General features: G+C 50.1%; 1 protein-coding gene across 3 annotated transcripts in view; it reads left to right on the forward strand.

Moving 5' to 3' along the window:
- LOC105567704 (homeobox protein homothorax) overlaps positions 1 to 17,775 on the forward strand; it is a 400,400-nt gene that overhangs the window by 33,304 nt on the left and 349,321 nt on the right. For all 3 annotated transcript variants that reach the window (XM_012022777.1, XM_012022776.1, XM_012022778.1), the window contains exons 4-5: positions 203 to 253; positions 14,436 to 14,486. In XM_012022777.1, the coding sequence (XP_011878167.1) occupies positions 203 to 253; positions 14,436 to 14,486 (102 nt within the window). The remainder of the gene's footprint in view (positions 1 to 202; positions 254 to 14,435; positions 14,487 to 17,775) is intronic.

Below are 17,775 nucleotides of genomic sequence, written 5' to 3' on the forward strand. Positions count from 1 at the left end.
TCGCTTAGAGAAAAGAGGTGGGCAGGCGAGGAGGGAGCCGGGGGGTGGGGCGGGGGGGTTCGAGCCGTGCTCATATGTGTGCGCATCTCTATACATATATGCATGTACACCGAAGATGATACGATCGTCCGTGTAGCTTTAATACCGCAATTACGCTGGATCCAATTATTAACGCTCTTACATGTGTGTCTGTGTGTTACAGATCAGACAAGAGAAGCCGTACTACATTGCAGACCCGGAGGTGGACTCGCTCGTGAGTATTTCCTTATTTATTCGTCTGCACGTGCAAAGCGAAGCTAGACGGCCGTTGCGCCGTCTCGATATCGCTCATCTGCGGCATATAATGTCGCCCGACGCCTCTAATCGCTCATTTTCCCTCCCTCGTGAAATTCGTGCGAATTTGAACGTGCGAGATTCGAGATCGCGAAACACGGCTCGTACGTCTCGCCGAGACATCGGCGATTAATTACGGGGGCAATTAAGGGAGAGGACGCTCTCTCGGAGCGGACCGCGAGAGGCCGCGTTATCCGATTTAGCGGCGTGTAAATAGCCGGGAAATCTCGCGGTCGCGTTTCGTCTTCCCCGACGACGACGACTGGCTCCGGGGCGCGCGTCTAATCGCTCAATTTCATCGAGCGATCGCCCATCGAGATACCCAAATACGGTCGGCCGACTTCAACGACGAAATAACGAGCCAGGAAGTAAGGTTACGACGCGCGAGTCAGCGCCAGGGTTCCACACTTTTTTTTCCCTCTCTCCCAGCGAGTGGAATAATTAACGGGGCGTTATCGTTGCGCGCTTCCATCCGTCGTTATTCCGGTCGGAACACGGATTCGGGGTTTCGCGAGGGCGGATACATTTATTATGCGATATCTGGACGATAAAGCAGCGTGGCCCAGAACGGAGCGTGCATTCTTCTGCCTGTTTCCTAAACGTAATTGAAACTTTCTGCAATCACCCCGGATCTTTCCTTCGTTAGCGGATTGAATAAAAAATAAAAAAAAATCGTACAGCTTCATTATTCGCCACATAAGTGGCTACGGCGCGGTACGCGACGATTCGATCTATCGGATAGGCATACGGCGCTTGTAGCGGAAGGCCGAGGACATTACTTTTAGGTCCGATTCATGCTTCGGTAATTAAAGATCCACCTGTAGTGCGCAGTATTGTTTTCCTCGACGAGAGAGCGAGTGGCCGTTTCATTCGAAACTTGGGCGGAACGCGGAGGAAGAAATATTTTAGGCGACCCTTCATGCTCTCTGATCGAGATAAGAGTGAAATGGGTTTTTTTAAATAACTCCGAGTGTGTATTTTCTCGTCGGGCAGGAACGCGTGCACGCGGCTTTGCGGCGATGGCTAGGGCGACTTAGGACCGATCCGCCATTACAAATTCCTCGAGAAGTCGTTGCCGTGTCTCGCCCTTATTGGCCCGAAAGATTTTTCACAGAGAATGTGAAAGCACCGAAAGGTGACTTCAATGAATTTGCAGTTTTCTTTTCCTGGATTCCATGCGCGTGTTGAAATTTTTAGATATTTTTGGTGTTGTTTTACAAAATAATTTATTAAGCAAAGTAATATTTAATGAATTTAACGTAAATTTAAAACGACGATTTTAACCGCATTTAAAATTGGATTATAAAAAGTTAACAAGAATTTGGTGAAATATTTAAATGCTACAAAATTCTATGAAGGAAACGGGCTTTAATAATGCATTGTAATTCCAATAGGAAAACTATGTTATTTATATTAAAATCAGTACGTCGGTATCTAGAATTAAATTTCTCCCGTGGTCTGTTCGCGTTTCGCGATTAGTTTTGTTTAACAAGGACGTTCGAAAAAAATGTTTTTATTGGGATTATATGTGGAGAGAGAGATATATGTATATATCGTACTTTTTACCGTCATTATTTTTGCAAAAATGTTTTCGGCTTTTGTTCCCCGTATAGACAGTTTTTATTTAAACGCATATGAGCACGTATTTCTCGATATTAACATGTCGAGTTAATGCCAAATTGTTGCTGCCCTTGTTTTGATTTTTTTACGTGGAAAAAAAAGGAAGCTAGAATGGTGACGAGAAATGCATTTCGTTGACCGTGTTCTCGCACTGTTGCCCACAATTTTTCGAAACGTCACGTCCGTTACCTGGCTTGTCACGACCATATCGAGTCACAAATATTCGGGCCAGGCGGCACCTTGCGCCCGCGGCTGCCATTGTCACAACTGTCGATTAACCTTATTTAAAATATTAGCGTAGGCGCAGGAATCTAGATAGCGACAAAATTGTTTTGTTCGCACAACGCGGCGCGAAAAGAGAAACAAATAGCAATGAGGTCCAGCATAGAAAACGGTCACGTGAAAAGTATACCATAAATATAATTGCTGTATCAGGTCTCGAGAGCCTTGCGAACTTGATCAGATTTATCGCTGTAACTTTTGGTCCGCGTATAAATCACGTAAAAATAAGTTTCGCCGATGATTTATGTCTTGACTTTCGCGCGACGAGGTCGGAAGTGCCATCGGCGTCTGCGGTCGTTGTCTTTCGTGCCGATTGTGCGCGCATTGCTCTCGGCTATCCCCGGCATGCATTTGCAAAAAGCCGCCCCTGGCAGGTGTTACGGGTAGTAAATCGAGGGAGTTAAATGGGCTTGGCGGATAAAAATTTTCGAATCGTCTACCACCGTCGGCGCGGCGCTGGAGGAACGTCTGCCCGGGGCTGGGTGCGCTCGCCGTTGCGTTTCGCCCGCCGCGGCGAAGTGCAGTCACCGGTAGTTGTTTACCGGTTGCCGTAGGAAGGCCGGCGGAAGGTGGCGTGGCTTCATTACGCCCGTGGCAAATCGCAATCTACGAGCAATGAGCTTCTATCGTAAAGAAGAGGCACGTAACGTTCGCGCTTTTTGCCTCCGTCCACTTCACCCTCCTTTCTCTCTTCCGCCGCCTCTCGTCCTTTCGACCCTCCTCGTTCTCTTCCTCCTCGACTCACGCCGGGGCTCTCCGGACTTCTTTTCTCCTCCTCATCCTCCGGCCCCCCGTCTTTCTTCCACCGCGTTCTCTATATCTCCCGGACAAAGATCTCCCTCCTGCGCCCTACGCCAATCGAGCGGAGCTTTTTGCCGATAATTTCGCAGAACGGAAAAGTCACCGAGTGAGATTGCTTTCCGTGCCGTGGCGAGACTCTACCGTTTTCTTCGCTGGTTGTTAGCGGCCGGTAGCGCGGTCAAGCGTATAGATAGCTTCTCTTCCCTAGTATCTTTCCATTACTTACGACGACGAGTAAGCGTCAAAGTGCTCCAAATTCGGCGTAGCCGTCATTACCACTCTGCTACGCGGCACCATTGCGGATGGGGAAAGTCCGAGGCAGAACGGAGTCTCGCTGCTCTGCCATTAGTCAGTATAGATAAAACGAGCGTCTGTAAAAATAGACAATGCCACAACGACGTGTACAGACCCAACGTAACGCGAGCGCTAGTTGAAAACAATACCGGAAAAACGAATCCACGGGGTGTTCCCTTGGGCCCGGATGTTCGCGGGAGCGACGCGCTCTCAGACGGCTGGGAGCGCGCGCGTTCCGGTAAGCCGCGGGGAATTTCCTGATGGTGCTAAACGGGGAAACCGCGCGCGGAGACACCACGTGGGCGGACAGAACGGCGACCCGGCTCCTTAGCGCGCGCGTCGTAAACGGCGCGGGGGGAAGGAAAGACGCGCCGAGCGGAAAGCGGTAAAGCGAGCAACGCGAGAGGCGACGGGCCACTAAACCGTCCGGGACGAGGGCGAGAGGAGGGACGGGGCAGGGGGAGGAAGAGGAGGAGGAGGAGGAGGAGAAGGGTCAACCCTTCTCGTACACGCGCTTAAATAATATTCCCATTAGCATAAGCGAGAAATGAGCCAATGAGATGCTAATTGCCAGTCTTGCGTTTGGAGAATAATTATTATTGCGAGGGCATTCTACTCTCTAGCCGGACGTTGGACCTCGCCTGCGTGATTTACTCGCGGCGCGGCGCGGCGCGGTGCACGCCGGAGAGCGTGGCGCGGCAAGAAGCGATATTAGCTCGATTATTAATTTTTCAGATATTAATTGTGTAGCGCGCGCGCCCCGCGATTCGTCGCTTCTTGCGCAACGCGGCGACCCGGACGTTGCCGGCAAAGATTTCGCTTCGCAATCTCCCGGAAAGTCCGCGGCACTGTCAAATCTGTTGTGGGCAATAGATACGATTCCGATATCGAGGCGTAATGTTTTCTTATCGTGAGATTAATTTCGGGCCGCGCCGCGTCAATATATCGCGGCTACGAATGGCAAAATTCATTTTTCCTCTTTTTTTTTTTAAATTGCCCGCATTCTAAATCATTCATCGAAGCGCCGCGTTGTTTCGGGCGAGCACGATAAATTACACGACGTTTTTACATATTGCGTCAAATTTATTTTACATTTATTTGCATCCAAACTTTTTTTTATTTTTCACCGTGTAGAAATTTTTCGAACCGCTGTACGTACGTTACACGAATTGCATCGTATATTTCAAAGTCCAAAATGTTTTCTGATAAAAAAAAATCCCGGGGATTTGGGGACCCGTTAATCAATAAACTTGCGATCGGATCGGGAGTGTATCAATGATACGCAAACGGTACTTTATCGAACTCGCGTTAACAGAATCGCACGGTGCCGCATGCGCAGGATCGCGGGCCCGGCTGCCTCGTTGCGTGACGGATTAAGTAAAATTACACGGGACTGTGCTTTGGCTTGCGATATAAATCGTAATAACGGAGAGTCGAGGATACGACGCCGAGTATCGTCAAGTGAGAATCGACAAGTGATACCCTCAGGCGCGTCCTTCGCTGCGTGCGTGTCGTCGTGCACCTTTAGCACGCGATTAGCGCGCGTGTTCTCAAGGCCCGGTCGCTGCGGGCAATATTATCGCTGATGATTGCAATTTTGTTGCAATCTCCGTCGTCGTCGTCTCGCTACCGCGGTCGCTGTCGATACCAAAGGATCGCCGTCCGGTAATCAGCGACTTTCGCGCAATTTCTGTTACGGCAGGGGTGAACGCTCGACCCGTATCCCGTTGATTGAATCACCGACGGTGCTGTTCACTATTTAATACCCGGATCCCGCGCGCGCTCGAATCTTTCAGCGTTAGCCCTAACGACTCTTGGCGCAGCGTTGAAAGAAGCGATCGTAATCGCGTGGTTAACGTTTTACGGCCGCGTGCATCATACGTGCATCGGATTATACTCGCGCGCTCGCGCCTGCATTTCGGACGCGCGCGCGCGCGATTACTTTACGAATATCGCGCGCATTCCCCAAGTGTGTCCCCTCTCTTTCTCTCCTCTCCGTCTTCCACCGGACACCAGTGTTTTCCTGAGACGCCCCTTCGACCCCTGTCCTCCTCTCGTGGACCCGTGCACGAGGATTGGTGCTGATAAACACACCGCTGGAACGTATTCGGTTTTTTACTTGGCCCCGGCAGAAATATGTTGCTCTTATCTGCGCTCCGTGTAGCCCGAGAAGTCGAGAAACAGGCGTGCCTCCCGACTGATGGACAAAAAGAGATATTTATCTGGTCTCCGCGCCGAGGTTCAGGAACGTATGCGCGTACTCGCCGGGCTTCTTCCGCCCACGCCAGGACCGTCTTACGCTGGTGGCAATGCTATATCCTTGACCGCCGTGACGCTCGTTCTTTTTTTTTTTGCCGCGGCGGTTCGTGAATTAGGAATAAAGGGCCCGGGCATGGCGGTGAGGTAGTAGGGAGCGGGGGATTCGAGTGCCCCGCAGAGACTTCTCCAACTCGAAAGGGAAACCACCGACTCGGACAGGGTCGAGGGCGGAAAGAGAGAACTGTGGCGAATGTGTAAAGTATAATGTAACAGAAGGACTGCCGAAACGCGTAGCCACTCCGGTGGTCCCTTGTGCGCGCCTGAGCCTTTCGACAAACGGGTCGGCCTTGCAATTCGGCTGCGACCTTACGTGATACAATTTTTCTCAAACCAGAGCGAACTGATCCGCCAGCCTTAAGCTGGATTTTACAGGCGTCTTGTCGTAAAATAAATTTGAGTTGCGTGCATTGAGAGTGACAAACGGTAGAACGTTAGGAATCACGATGCATGATTTTAGCATAACTGGATTCGTGCGTTTGCAAAGTAAATGCATACTATTGTTCTAGACTTTCTCTTTGACTCTTCAACTAATTACACGGAGAGCATTTTCTCTTAAAATGTATCCTGGAACTCATGTAATCGTGGGACAACATGGCGTTTTGAACTACTTTGTTAGAGTTTTTTAAGATGTATTTTTCTTTTAATATGAGAAAATTTTATGATAAAATTAATTTTATACTTATACGGCTTACATGAATTTTTCAAACGCACGCGTCCGATTATGCAAGAACCATATGTTACCGCTGACGACAGGCGTTTCTGCCTTACAATCGGAAGGATTACGATCCGGAGATACGAAGTAAAGCTCGATCATTCAGTGTCGATAATCGGTCACTCGAGCACGTGAAATTTGAAGCGAGCCGCGGCGCGTATGACACGTCATCGTCGGACCGCGAGATTGCGTGTCGTCTAATAAACTCGGTGTGTCGATGCGCGGCAACGAATTAATTAGACGCTCGCTCGCTCACGAGCGGCGCGCGGGATCTCGTGTAAAGTTCGCGCCGGGGGCTCGGGGGAAAATCGTGAGTGCGTGACTCGTCTCGCCGCTATCGCTATAGGTCATCGCGTATCAATATTCGAACTGATTAAAACTTGGACGTTCGTATCTGTGCGCCGGGTATCCGATAAGAGCGGACAAACATATACGCGGGTCCGCGTATCGAGCGCGTGCCCGAATATACCGAAACACTTTGAGCAGTTCGCCGTTACTCGCTCGCTCGCAAGAGAAGTTGGCGAGCTCGTTAAGAGACTGTGCCGGCTGTAAAGGCCGGAAATGTTTTATTTATACCGGCGTATCCCGTGGTAGAAATTGATTTTATAATTCCCATGGCGGCCGGTAATTAGCGGCGGCGTCGACGGTGCATAACGCCTGGCAAAAACGACACATTGTGCCCGACGAATATCGTCGGATGAAATTTCTCAAGTACGGCGAAACGGCACGGCCGGCCGGTACATATTGTACGTTTTGTTCAATTATTTGATAAGGAAGCGGGAGACACAGCGGGACTAACGAAGTACGAGCGATCTGTACGGGCGGTCGGCCGGCGATTAAGGACGATAAAATAATTTTCGGGAATGAGCGGGCCGCTTTAATTGTCCGCGAGAACGTCCCATGGTGCCGCCAGCGCGTCTTTCGCGGAGCGTGTTTTACTCACGGGTTTATGTCGCCTCCGCGTGGAAACGACGACGTAAAAAGAAAAAAAGAAAAAAAAGAAGAAAGAACCCGGGAAGGAGCTCGTTGTGCCGCTCGTTAAGACGTTAATGTTGCCGAAAATATTCGCAAAAATGCAGGTGCAGTCGAGGTCGGGCAGTTTCTTCGCAAGCTCTCGCGTGCGTGCACGTCGACAACGCGTAACGTTTCCGATGTGCAACGCAATGTTGATCGCTTGCGACTGTTGCGATTAAAATGCGGAAAAAGGACTAATTGTTTTCGTTTCTTTCTTTTTTTTTAAATACCATTTAACCACCTCGACCATTGTGCGAATCTCTCGTAGCGCACGAGTGAGGGAATAATTAAAAAGAGGTAATGAAAAAAAGGAAAGAAAGAATGTAAACGACCGGGTTGTTGTTTCGCTGAGAATTCCGGATATTATTCGCCGCGAGATGTTTTCGGCTCGGTTCGATTTTCTCGTCTCGCAGCCGTCGACGAGCGGCCGGAGTCAGCGGCCGAGGAATCACGCGACGCACCTTTTCTTCGTTTTTCTTCGTTTCCTCCGTTTATCCGGGCGCCCGTAGTGATTCCCCCGGCTCGTTTCGTGGTTTCTTCTTTGCCACACACGCGCCCTTATATATACATACACCACGGGCCTTCTTTCTATACGGGACTTTAGGTTGGGTTATATTACGGCGGGCTAGGCCCTCCTCCTGCCTCTCTCTTTCGCTCCTTCGAGCCCCCGTGACTTTGCGCCGTCGCCGGGACTATAAATCTCCGGCTATTAAGACGGTAGTCCGCCGTTTTGATGGCCCGTGCCAGGACGCACTATCATCTTAATATCGCGTTACGTGCACGTGCGGGACGCCCGAACTTCTTGCGCTCTACATAAACGTCCTGCGGAGTCGTCCTGATCGGCTATCAGCGTTGCCGCTATTAATACTTGGAATGTGCAAGCGCGATTCTTTGTTCGTCCTGTCCGTCGCGATTGGTAAAGCCTCGCCGCGTCGCGCGCACGAACGATGTTATTTGCCACGTAAAATTGTTTTATTTCACCCCCAAGATAGATAAACGTCTTATAATACCGGCATATGCAATTAGGATTGGGCTCTTCTCGGGTGGAATTGAGTCGGGCAGCCGTGTCGAGGGTCTCGCTTTCTCCCGATTGTGCTGTGCTCACCGAAGACAGTGAATATTCACTGATTCAGAGCGACAGTGCACCGATTGACTTTTAGAGAGTACACAGATAAAAACATCTTAATCCAAAACAATATTACTTTACTCAAGAAAATTATTCATTAGGTGGCTCCTAATAGCTTATTAACTTAATTTAAAAAAATAATAAGCTGATTAAAACACGCATTGCTGTAATTTAAGTATTTATTAAATATCAAAGAACAGATCATTTTTCATTAAAAATACTTTAATTTTAATTCTATAAACTGTTTGCTAAGATACAATTTTCACAGCGAAGAAAGTTGGATTTCTTATTTGACAAAAACAATTATCTCATTTAATAAACAGTATTCTATATCTCGTGAAATTTTTATTTAAATGTAGAAAATCTAATGATTTGAGAAAACTCAAAATTGAGAGAAAACCTGTTGAATTTCGAAGAAACTCTTTTCCGGGTGTAAGCGAGCAACGTGTTACGGTTAATTTACACAATGAAGCTTACGTTTTTAATTTTTTCCGAGAGCCGCGGCGCGGCGTGCATCCTTCCGCAAAATTGAGACGCGTTTGCTCCGCCGCGGACCGGCGTGAACCGATGTTTGGCGGTATCGATAATTGAGAAAACAACGCGTGGCCAACAATCCGGAATACAAGTAGGCGCGGCGTGTTTGCTGTTGACAAGTATCACACGATTTAACAATGTTTAAATATTGTCGCTTCGAGTGTCTTCGCTTCGAACGCGCGACCAGGTCCGTAGATAAACCGTCCCTTGCTTGCACAGCGCTCTCGACTACCGGTGTATCGCCGCCGGCTTCACCTTCCCGCTCGTGTACACATCGCGAACGGGCGGAGGATGTCGCCCGTGGACTTTCCTCTTCACCTAAAATGAGGATTTTTATAATTTTCAAGTGACGCGACTCTCGCGCTTACCCTCTCTAATTTCCCGTCTCGCGGGCGAATTTGCCACTTGGCGTCCAACACTCTCGTTCCACGAGCGAGCTAATTATCTCGAGGAAAGAGGTTGCGCGCGATAGGCGCCGTTTGGACAAACCGCACGTGAGTGAGTCACTCGGATTCTCACGGACGCCGAGCGCGATTGCGTTACATCGGCAGATTGAAAATTAATTGTCGCGGGTCGATGGGCGACGTCGCCGGCGATAATGCCTGTCGACGCGATTTTTTTTTTTTCTATATAAATTTAACACCGAAGCGATAATGAAGCGATCAGGACGTAATCTCCGGGAGCACGGCTATAATCGGTGCGAAATTCTCGCCCGACAAGCCGGAGAGAGCGGAGAGAGCGGGCCGAGTAATCTGGGCAAGAGGACGCTTACCTCGTAAATCATTGAATATCGATAAGAGTCGTCGCGGCGTCCGCGCGATGTCCCTCGTTAATAATTGATACAATTAACAGCCATTCATTATAAGAGCTGCCCGCGCACGCAGGCTCGGAGCGCGGTGGCCCCCGTGCCCGCGTAATTTACGTTTCGCCGATCTGTTTTCGCCCGACATCACGGCGAGCTTAGCGCGTGTCGCGCCTTGAACGGTCCTCCCGTCCATCGCCGTGTGTCCACCCTGAGAGCTAATGATCCGCGGTTTATACCAGACGCGTGATTTTATTTCACCATCGCGGGCCCGATTAAAATCGATTCGGCCGATTACTCGAGCTGCTAATTGTAGTCTCATGCCGTTTCCCAGTCTACCGTTTGCGTACACTTGACGCGAAACTCGCGGCCGCATTGCCTCGGGACACGACAATCTCGCGGGAATCGGGGCGGTTTTATTAACAGTTTTACGCGCTTTCAACATTATTCGAGCGATACGGGATTATTTCTTAACGGCGCGCGCCGTTTCGTCTCTCTATTCAGGCGCGTAGAGTCGAGAGATTCGTCGCGTCCCTCGGCCTCGAAACCCCCGAAACATTTGCTCGCTTCCTTGGATGAAAATTCTTTTTCCTACCGCGTCCGGTTCCTCCCTCGCGACGAGGGCACACGCGACGGGGAATTACTCTCGCGCGAACTCGTTAATTAATTAGCTTTTTCGAGTTGATAGCGATGCCTGCCGTCGACGCGGCCGCCGCGGCTTATACATATGCATCGCGCGATCTTACGAATTCTTTTCCGGGCGAGTGGGCGCCCGGCCCTCCGCGCACAGTCGACCATTCACTTTCGCTCGTCCTCTCTCCTTCCCTCTATCTGTCTGATAATCCCTCCGGGAGTCTCACTTTCGCCCGCCGGTCGCCATCTCGTTCCTTTTTCCGCCGCTCGCGCGCGCACGCGGACTAATTAATATGAGCTGTATACGAGCCCATCTGCCCGGCGCAAGGTCCACCTATGCGGGTACCGACCCGACCGCGCGATATAACGATCTCATCAAGGTCGTATCACGACTTGACCGTACCTCGCTGGAAGTGTTGAAAACGGCCGGTGTATTACGCGCCAAGATTTATGCCGTGCGGCCGAGATCGAATTTAATTTCCTCAAAAATCGCCTGCAATCAATTATAAGATGCTAATCGCGGTGCCTTTAACGAACCGCGTCACGGAACGGATTGACCTGCCACGCGATTTTTTTTTATTTATTATTCTTTTAACCTTGATATACCCACTTTAATCTCGAAATTTACATTTATATTAATAATGACAGTTATGTGTATACGTTCCAATTATAAAGGAGCGCGTCGGCAACGCGTTATTTAATATATGGATGCACGTATAATGGAATCGATTGGCGCAAAAGTGGGGCAGTGGTGCACGCCTGCATTTACGTCACTGACAGCATCCAGTTAATTTTGTCAATCTAAAGAACGGCATATATTAATTGGGAACTTCTCGCGACGAGCGCACACGCGTTCCTTATTATTCGCGAGAACTGAACGAAGTCGGCCCCGGCTCTTGATAAGTCCATTATTGACATCCCGTCACGTCCCGCTTGTGCCACGATCATTTTTTTAATTAATGCGGGATTCGATAATAGTATTTTTTTGTTTAACGAAGCTGAGGTGTTTTAAATTAGCCCGTAAAATGGTTCGAAACGTTACTTTGCATTGAGCTTATCGACGGAACTCGTCGATTTTTTATACGAACGGGTGATCTCGGGTGTTCGCGAGACACCCACGAGCCCTCGCCCCAGATGTTCGGAGTGCGGCATCCGCCAAGTGCGAAAGCCCAACACGGCGCTCTCATTTACACTTTCGTACGTGCGCATCGCGTATTTCGCGGCATACATCACGCGTTGGACGGTGCAGCATGCATCACGCGTCACGGTGCAGTGACGCTCGAGTGGAAGCAAACGGGGAAAAGGAAGGCGGAGGGAAACAGCACACGCGGTGTGCGCGACGAAGGAACGAAAGAGAGAGCGCAAGGGGAGACTCAAAGTGGGGGGGGGGGCACCCTCCGTCGTCGGGCGTTGCTTCCGACTGCGTCGTCCCTGTCGGCTTATAAATAACACCATCTCCCTGTTTCTTCGTGTGTTTCTCAGTTTTTCTCCCGCCTCCGCTTCTTCTTCCTCCTCCGACTCGGCTCTTCTGCCTCCCCTGCCCGGGAGATACTTGGCCGCTCGCAAGCCTAATTAATAACACGTGATGAGCGATCGTGGCAAAACCTCCCGAGCCGAAAGATCGCAAGCGAGGCAAGAGAGCCGACGGGGAGAGTACAAGAGAGAGAGAGAGAGTGAGTGACGGGAGTGACGTGACCTGGACTAGACATCGCGAAGAGCTCCATTCGCGATAGTTGGAGCTACAGACAAGCGAGCGTACTGTTGTGGAAGATGCACATACCGAAAAGACAGCGAATGCATTATCTGTGTCTCGACGAAATTATGAATTTTCTTGCGCAACTATCGCGAAGGAACGCAGAATAAATGACTCGACGTGATCCCAGCACGACGCGTTTGGAATCTCGTGTACAATTGGCACGCTTAAAATTCACGCGTCTCTTAGTTTTTGTCTTGAAAAAAATGAACCTTTCGTAAATTCGTGTGCGTCAAAACGGAGGACACTCGGTTAACGACGAGTGTGCGCGAGGGCTCGCGCTATAACGTGGTAACTACGTCGTTATTGGTCGGGGAAGCAACAAAACCGTCGGATATAGAGAACACATTGTGTATAACGTCGGAGGCGAGGAGGAGAGACGCGAGAAACACATCGTGGCGAATCGTCTCCTCGCACCATCTCGCGTAGTAGCACCCGGGTGTTCTGTGTTGTGTGTTCGTTACTGGACCGATACCATCTTCGTTTTTTTCTCTCCCCCCTTCCCCCCCTCCCCTCTCATCGCGTTCTTGTTTCTCTTCTTATTTACTCTCGCCCTTTCTTCCTCCTTGCTGTCCGTTCGTCGACGAGCCCTGAAGTGTCGAAGACCCGATACATATTCCTTTGATGCTGACGGTTCGTCGTCCAGTGTACAACGCGGACGATTGTTCCTTGTCCCGCTGGTAATTTCGGCTCTTCCGTTGTCACCGATAATCTCGATAACGGGCGAGTCTGACGGTGAGCTCCCACGCGCAATTTTCCACACTTCGTTTCCGGTGCGTGGATCTTTTCTTTATTAGCGTGGACCTTTTCTTTATTAGCGTCCCTTTTTCTTCAATATTAACGCCGACGCGAGAGCGGTATGTAAAAATAAATTTTTAAGTAAACACATGCGTATGTGTTTGCTTGAAAAAAAAAATATATATATGGGTCCCGTAATCTTCCGTTTTATTACACTCGAGAAACTTTTTTTCCCTATTTACCCCGTACAAGCGCTGAAATGCATTTCGCCGAGGTGATATCTCTCGTCCGCTTGTCGTTCGTGGTAGTTACAGACCCGGCGTTATACCTGCCTCGCTTAGAGTGTATCTTTTCCACGGCGAAAGGATGACGCAGAGGTGGTAGGTAGGCCTCGGACGAGCCCACTATCTCAGGGAGCACTCATCGCGACCGCTTCGTTATCGGCCGCGCAGAATCATAATGGACCATAATTGCATAAATATAATGTTAATTAACAATTAAGATTGCCGCTTTGCCTAATTGAATCGCCGCTTCTGCTAAGAGAGAGAGAGGGAGAGAGAGAGAGAGAACGCCGCAACGTACGGTCTCCTCTCCGCGTAGAGATTGCGGCCGGGGGATCTCGGGTGGCCTTAAACGTTAATGGCGTATCGGAAAATTATACCAGCGGTCCTTCCGAGGACGCACCTTCGATACCGCGGACACATCTCAAAGGGGTAGGGTGGGGGAAACAAAAAGGGGAGAAAACAATTATTACCTTTCGATGTCGCACCGTCGCTTATCGGACTTTATATTCCGGAATACTTTTCTAAAACGTTGCGACGGACACGCGTTGCCGCGCATCGAAAATGTCGCGGCGAACTTCCCTCCGGGGGACACGTTCGCGGTATAATTTTTCGTCAGTTTATTCTCTTTCGAGAGCTCGAGGAAATAGAAGGAATCGCCGATCACAGCGGCTAACGAACGTTCCGCGTGTCGGGCCCCTTGTATCTCTCCCCGTGGTCGTTTACCCGCGATATCGAGTATCATCGAGTGTGCGCTGCGCGAATTCCGCACGACCGGGTTCAGATACGCAATTAGCGAAACGCAGATGCAATAATAATGAATTCCCGTTAATAACCGTCGCGCCGCCGCAACTATCGCCGTCCCATCGGCGACGGCGATATTTACCGGAAGAGATAAATGGAAGCACGCGGGCGCGCAAATAAAAAAATAAAAAATAAAGGCCGAATCCGGGCCGAAGGACCGTCGATCTGTTGCCGAGCTGCCGTTGACGATGCAGCAGCGTGCGGTTAAATCATGCCTACTTCATGTTCCCTCTGCCCTGTCGTCCTCCCCGATTCCTCTCCAGCCTTTCCTTCGTCATCTCTTCTCTCCCTGGTCCTCCCGAACCAGCCTCTTACCATCCAATGCCTTTCTTCTGCCATCGCGTCCGGCGAATGTATTTTATTCAATTCTTTTTTTCTTCTCGTTTCAGATGGTTCAGGCGATTCAGGTCCTCCGGTTTCACCTCCTCGAGCTCGAAAAGGTGAGTATCCTTCACGTCTGCGATATGAGGCTCATAACGTTATTACCGATCCAACTGATGCCCGCGCGATACTGTGGTCACCTATTCCTTCGGTATCTAACATCTTAGTCTTCTTTCCGTTCAACTGACGGATACATTTTTTTTATCACATTGGACAATGTCACTTTCCCGAAATTTGTCTATTTCGTCCTGCATCGAAATTGAATGAACGCGTAGCGCGATTCTGAAAACGTTACCGACTTACGTAAACTCGCGTACTACTCGTACACTTTCCTCCGTTGAAAAAGTTGGCGCGAAAATCACGCGCTGCCAATGCAAAAAAGGCAGTTTTCTACTTAAAACTATAGTACGGTCGATCGGAAATTCTCACGATTGGTCTTATTGTGAGAGATTACCGCGCCCGCCCGCCTGCCGATAGGCTGCCTTTAACACCTGAAAAACGACTGTTATGACCGCGGGGGCAATTTTCCGTAATTGCGGTGAAAGCTCGACATCTACGGCGCGCATTCGTTTGAAACTGCGACGGCGAACCGACTCTACACGTAAGTGGAGTCATTTTGCTGTCCAACGGCGACGGACGCTTTACCTCGTTCGCAGTTGTTTGCTTTGGAACGGTAGTTTCGTTTCTTGCTCTTTTTTTTCCTTCCCCCTTTTTTTACCCCGTTCGTTGCGACACCTCCCCTTCTTTCCGATTGGCGAGACGAAGTGACAATGCGCGCCGATACTCTACCAGCCGGCCAGCCAGCCAGCACGGCGCGGAATTATACAGCCGTGGCACAAACGGTGAAAGTGCGAGGCATCTGTCGAGGGAAATTCCCGAGATCGTGGACTTTTCATCGGCGACGAGGGCCCACGAGCCCGTTTCCTCGCGGCTTCTCCCGCTCTTTGCCCGCTGTGCCTCGCGTGAAATTCGCGTTTCCTCCTCCCCCCCCCCCTCGCGTCGCGACGCCGACGAGAGAGCGGTAGAGCTGATAGCAACCACTAGCTAAAATGTTGTCCCACCGATTGCACGATTTCATTTGGTTACAAACAATCTCATCTAATTGCAAATCGTTTTCTTATATGCACGTTAAAAAATATGTAACGCTGTCAAACCTCAAAGAGCTGTTAGATTTCCTCAGTTGAGATTGTGGTATTCGGTCACGTGTTTCCTCGCTTCCCACTTTTTCGCTAGTCCAACCGCGGTCTTGACGAAAAATAATTTTGTATCTGTATCCACCGTTAATTGTTCCAAGTTTGCGCGCAAAGGTGCATCAACGTTTCAACTCGCTATTGTTCTAACAGCGACTACTTCAGTCTTATTGTCAAAATAATACGCGCTTATAGGTATTTGGATATTCACTAAAGGGAGCGAACTGTTTTGGAAAATGAAAACGAGCTGAGACAATGTTCAAATTTCATGTTCATCGTCCAACAAGCGAAGAAACTCGAAAGTGAAGACAAACCGATTACACGGGGGATTTCCTTAAGGCCCGGTCTACAATGAGTTGTTAGTCGTTAGTTAGAAGTCGGAACTATATGTCGGTCCTTTTTCTTCCACCCAGAAAGGAAAAGGATCAACGTATAGTTCCGACTTCTGACTGACGACCAACGACTCATTGTAGACCAGGCTTAAGGGTTTCATAATGATTTCGGAGGCACTGTCACACGACTACATCAAGCGGTTACCCCCTTGGCTAATAGAGCTCTCTCTCTCTCTCTTTCACTCTCGCCGGCGCGGCGGTGCAACGCGCGCGGATTTTTCGATAGGGCCTCGCTCTCCTTTCGAACGGCTACGCCCGCGGGATGCGGAGGCCGGTCTGGTTTACCCACGGACGTTTTTTGCGGCGATATTTTATCATACAAAATAGCGGACATCCATCGCATTTCCATCGAAATGGCAGCTGACGTGGCGGCAGCCATTGGCCGCCGCGCCGCTCTCGAGACCTCTTCGCGATGCCTCGCTGTCGGTCGCCCCTTCCCCCCCCCTCTCTCATTCGTCCGGTTCGATCGCGCGCAATTTTATAGCAATTTTTCCCGTTTCGAGGCGATCACATTATTATAATGCCGCACCACCCGCGGCGGACTCGAGTGCATCCTCGACGCGCCGAGATCGGCATGGCATTAGTCCCCATAAAGCTCTATATTCATCCACGGCGGAAAATTGGCTCGGGTTCCACCTTGGCGACGTGGTTGGGATGCGGGTGGAATGCGCGTCGGTGAAGTGGAAAGGTGGAAAAGAAATTTGGTTACCCACAATTTTCACACGGACACTCGAGACAGCGTCCCAGGTTCGAGTCAGTGAAGTCAGGCGTCGAGTTAACGGATAAATCATCGAAACGCGTCTCTGCGTTCGGCGTCACCTTATCTGCGCCGGGGCAAATGAATTTACTAATTGGAGCTCGCTCGAAATTACCGCGACGTTTCGGTTTATCGCGATAACGCTTATTACTCGTTAGCCGTGCCTCTAAATTTGCCCTCGTTAATGGAAGCACACTGATTAAAGAAATTAGCAGACGCGCGCTGCGAGAGATAACGCGGCCATGGGTGTATTTTTCGAAACGACACCGCCAAAATACTTAATACTCGGTTACCAGTGCGCGTAAAACGGGCTTTCTCACGTGTGTGTGTGTGTGCGTGCGAGCGCTGTCGAGCCCCTACCCCCGAAGTCCGGAGACGAAACGCGGCTTGGCACGCCATCGATGGTAACGGAGATTGAAACGTTTCTGGTCCCCGGGGCCTCTTCTAGACAAGACGAGACGAGACGCGAACGAGCGGAGCGGAATGCAGCGGGCGCGATGAAGAAGATTCCATAAATATCTGTGCTCGAAGTGGAGGAGAGAGAGAGGAGGACGAAGAGCGGAGAGTGAGATAAGGAGAAAAGGAGAGGAGAGAGAAAGAGAGAGAGAGAGAGAGGGAAAGAGCAGCGTAGAGAAAGGGAACCAATGGAGGCAGGCTCATGGTAGCCCGCGGTGCTCTGCCTCGTGCATTTAACATTTTCGAACCAATCGCGTATTAGCATAATTACGTTTTGCCGGGCCCGGTGCGCGGAAGGAAGGTCCGGTCAGGCCCTTTTCCTTTCTCTCTCTCTCTCTGTCCTTCTCTCTGTCTTCGCGGCATTTTCTGATGGCGCGGTCGTCTCTTTTTCTCCCTTTCTATCATCCTACTCGCGCTCTTCTCCTCTTCCATCGCAGAACTCCGGACAACCGCCTCCCGTACACCGGTTAGAGAGCGGTAAATTTCTTATGGGATATTATGGCGTACACAGTGCATACCAACGGGATTCGTACTGGTACAACACGCGGGCGAC

This window comes from Vollenhovia emeryi, unplaced genomic scaffold, assembly GCF_000949405.1.
Source record: "Vollenhovia emeryi isolate VEMERY1.0 unplaced genomic scaffold, V.emery_V1.0 DF939135.1, whole genome shotgun sequence".
NCBI classification, from domain to species: Eukaryota; Metazoa; Arthropoda; class Insecta; order Hymenoptera; family Formicidae; genus Vollenhovia; species Vollenhovia emeryi.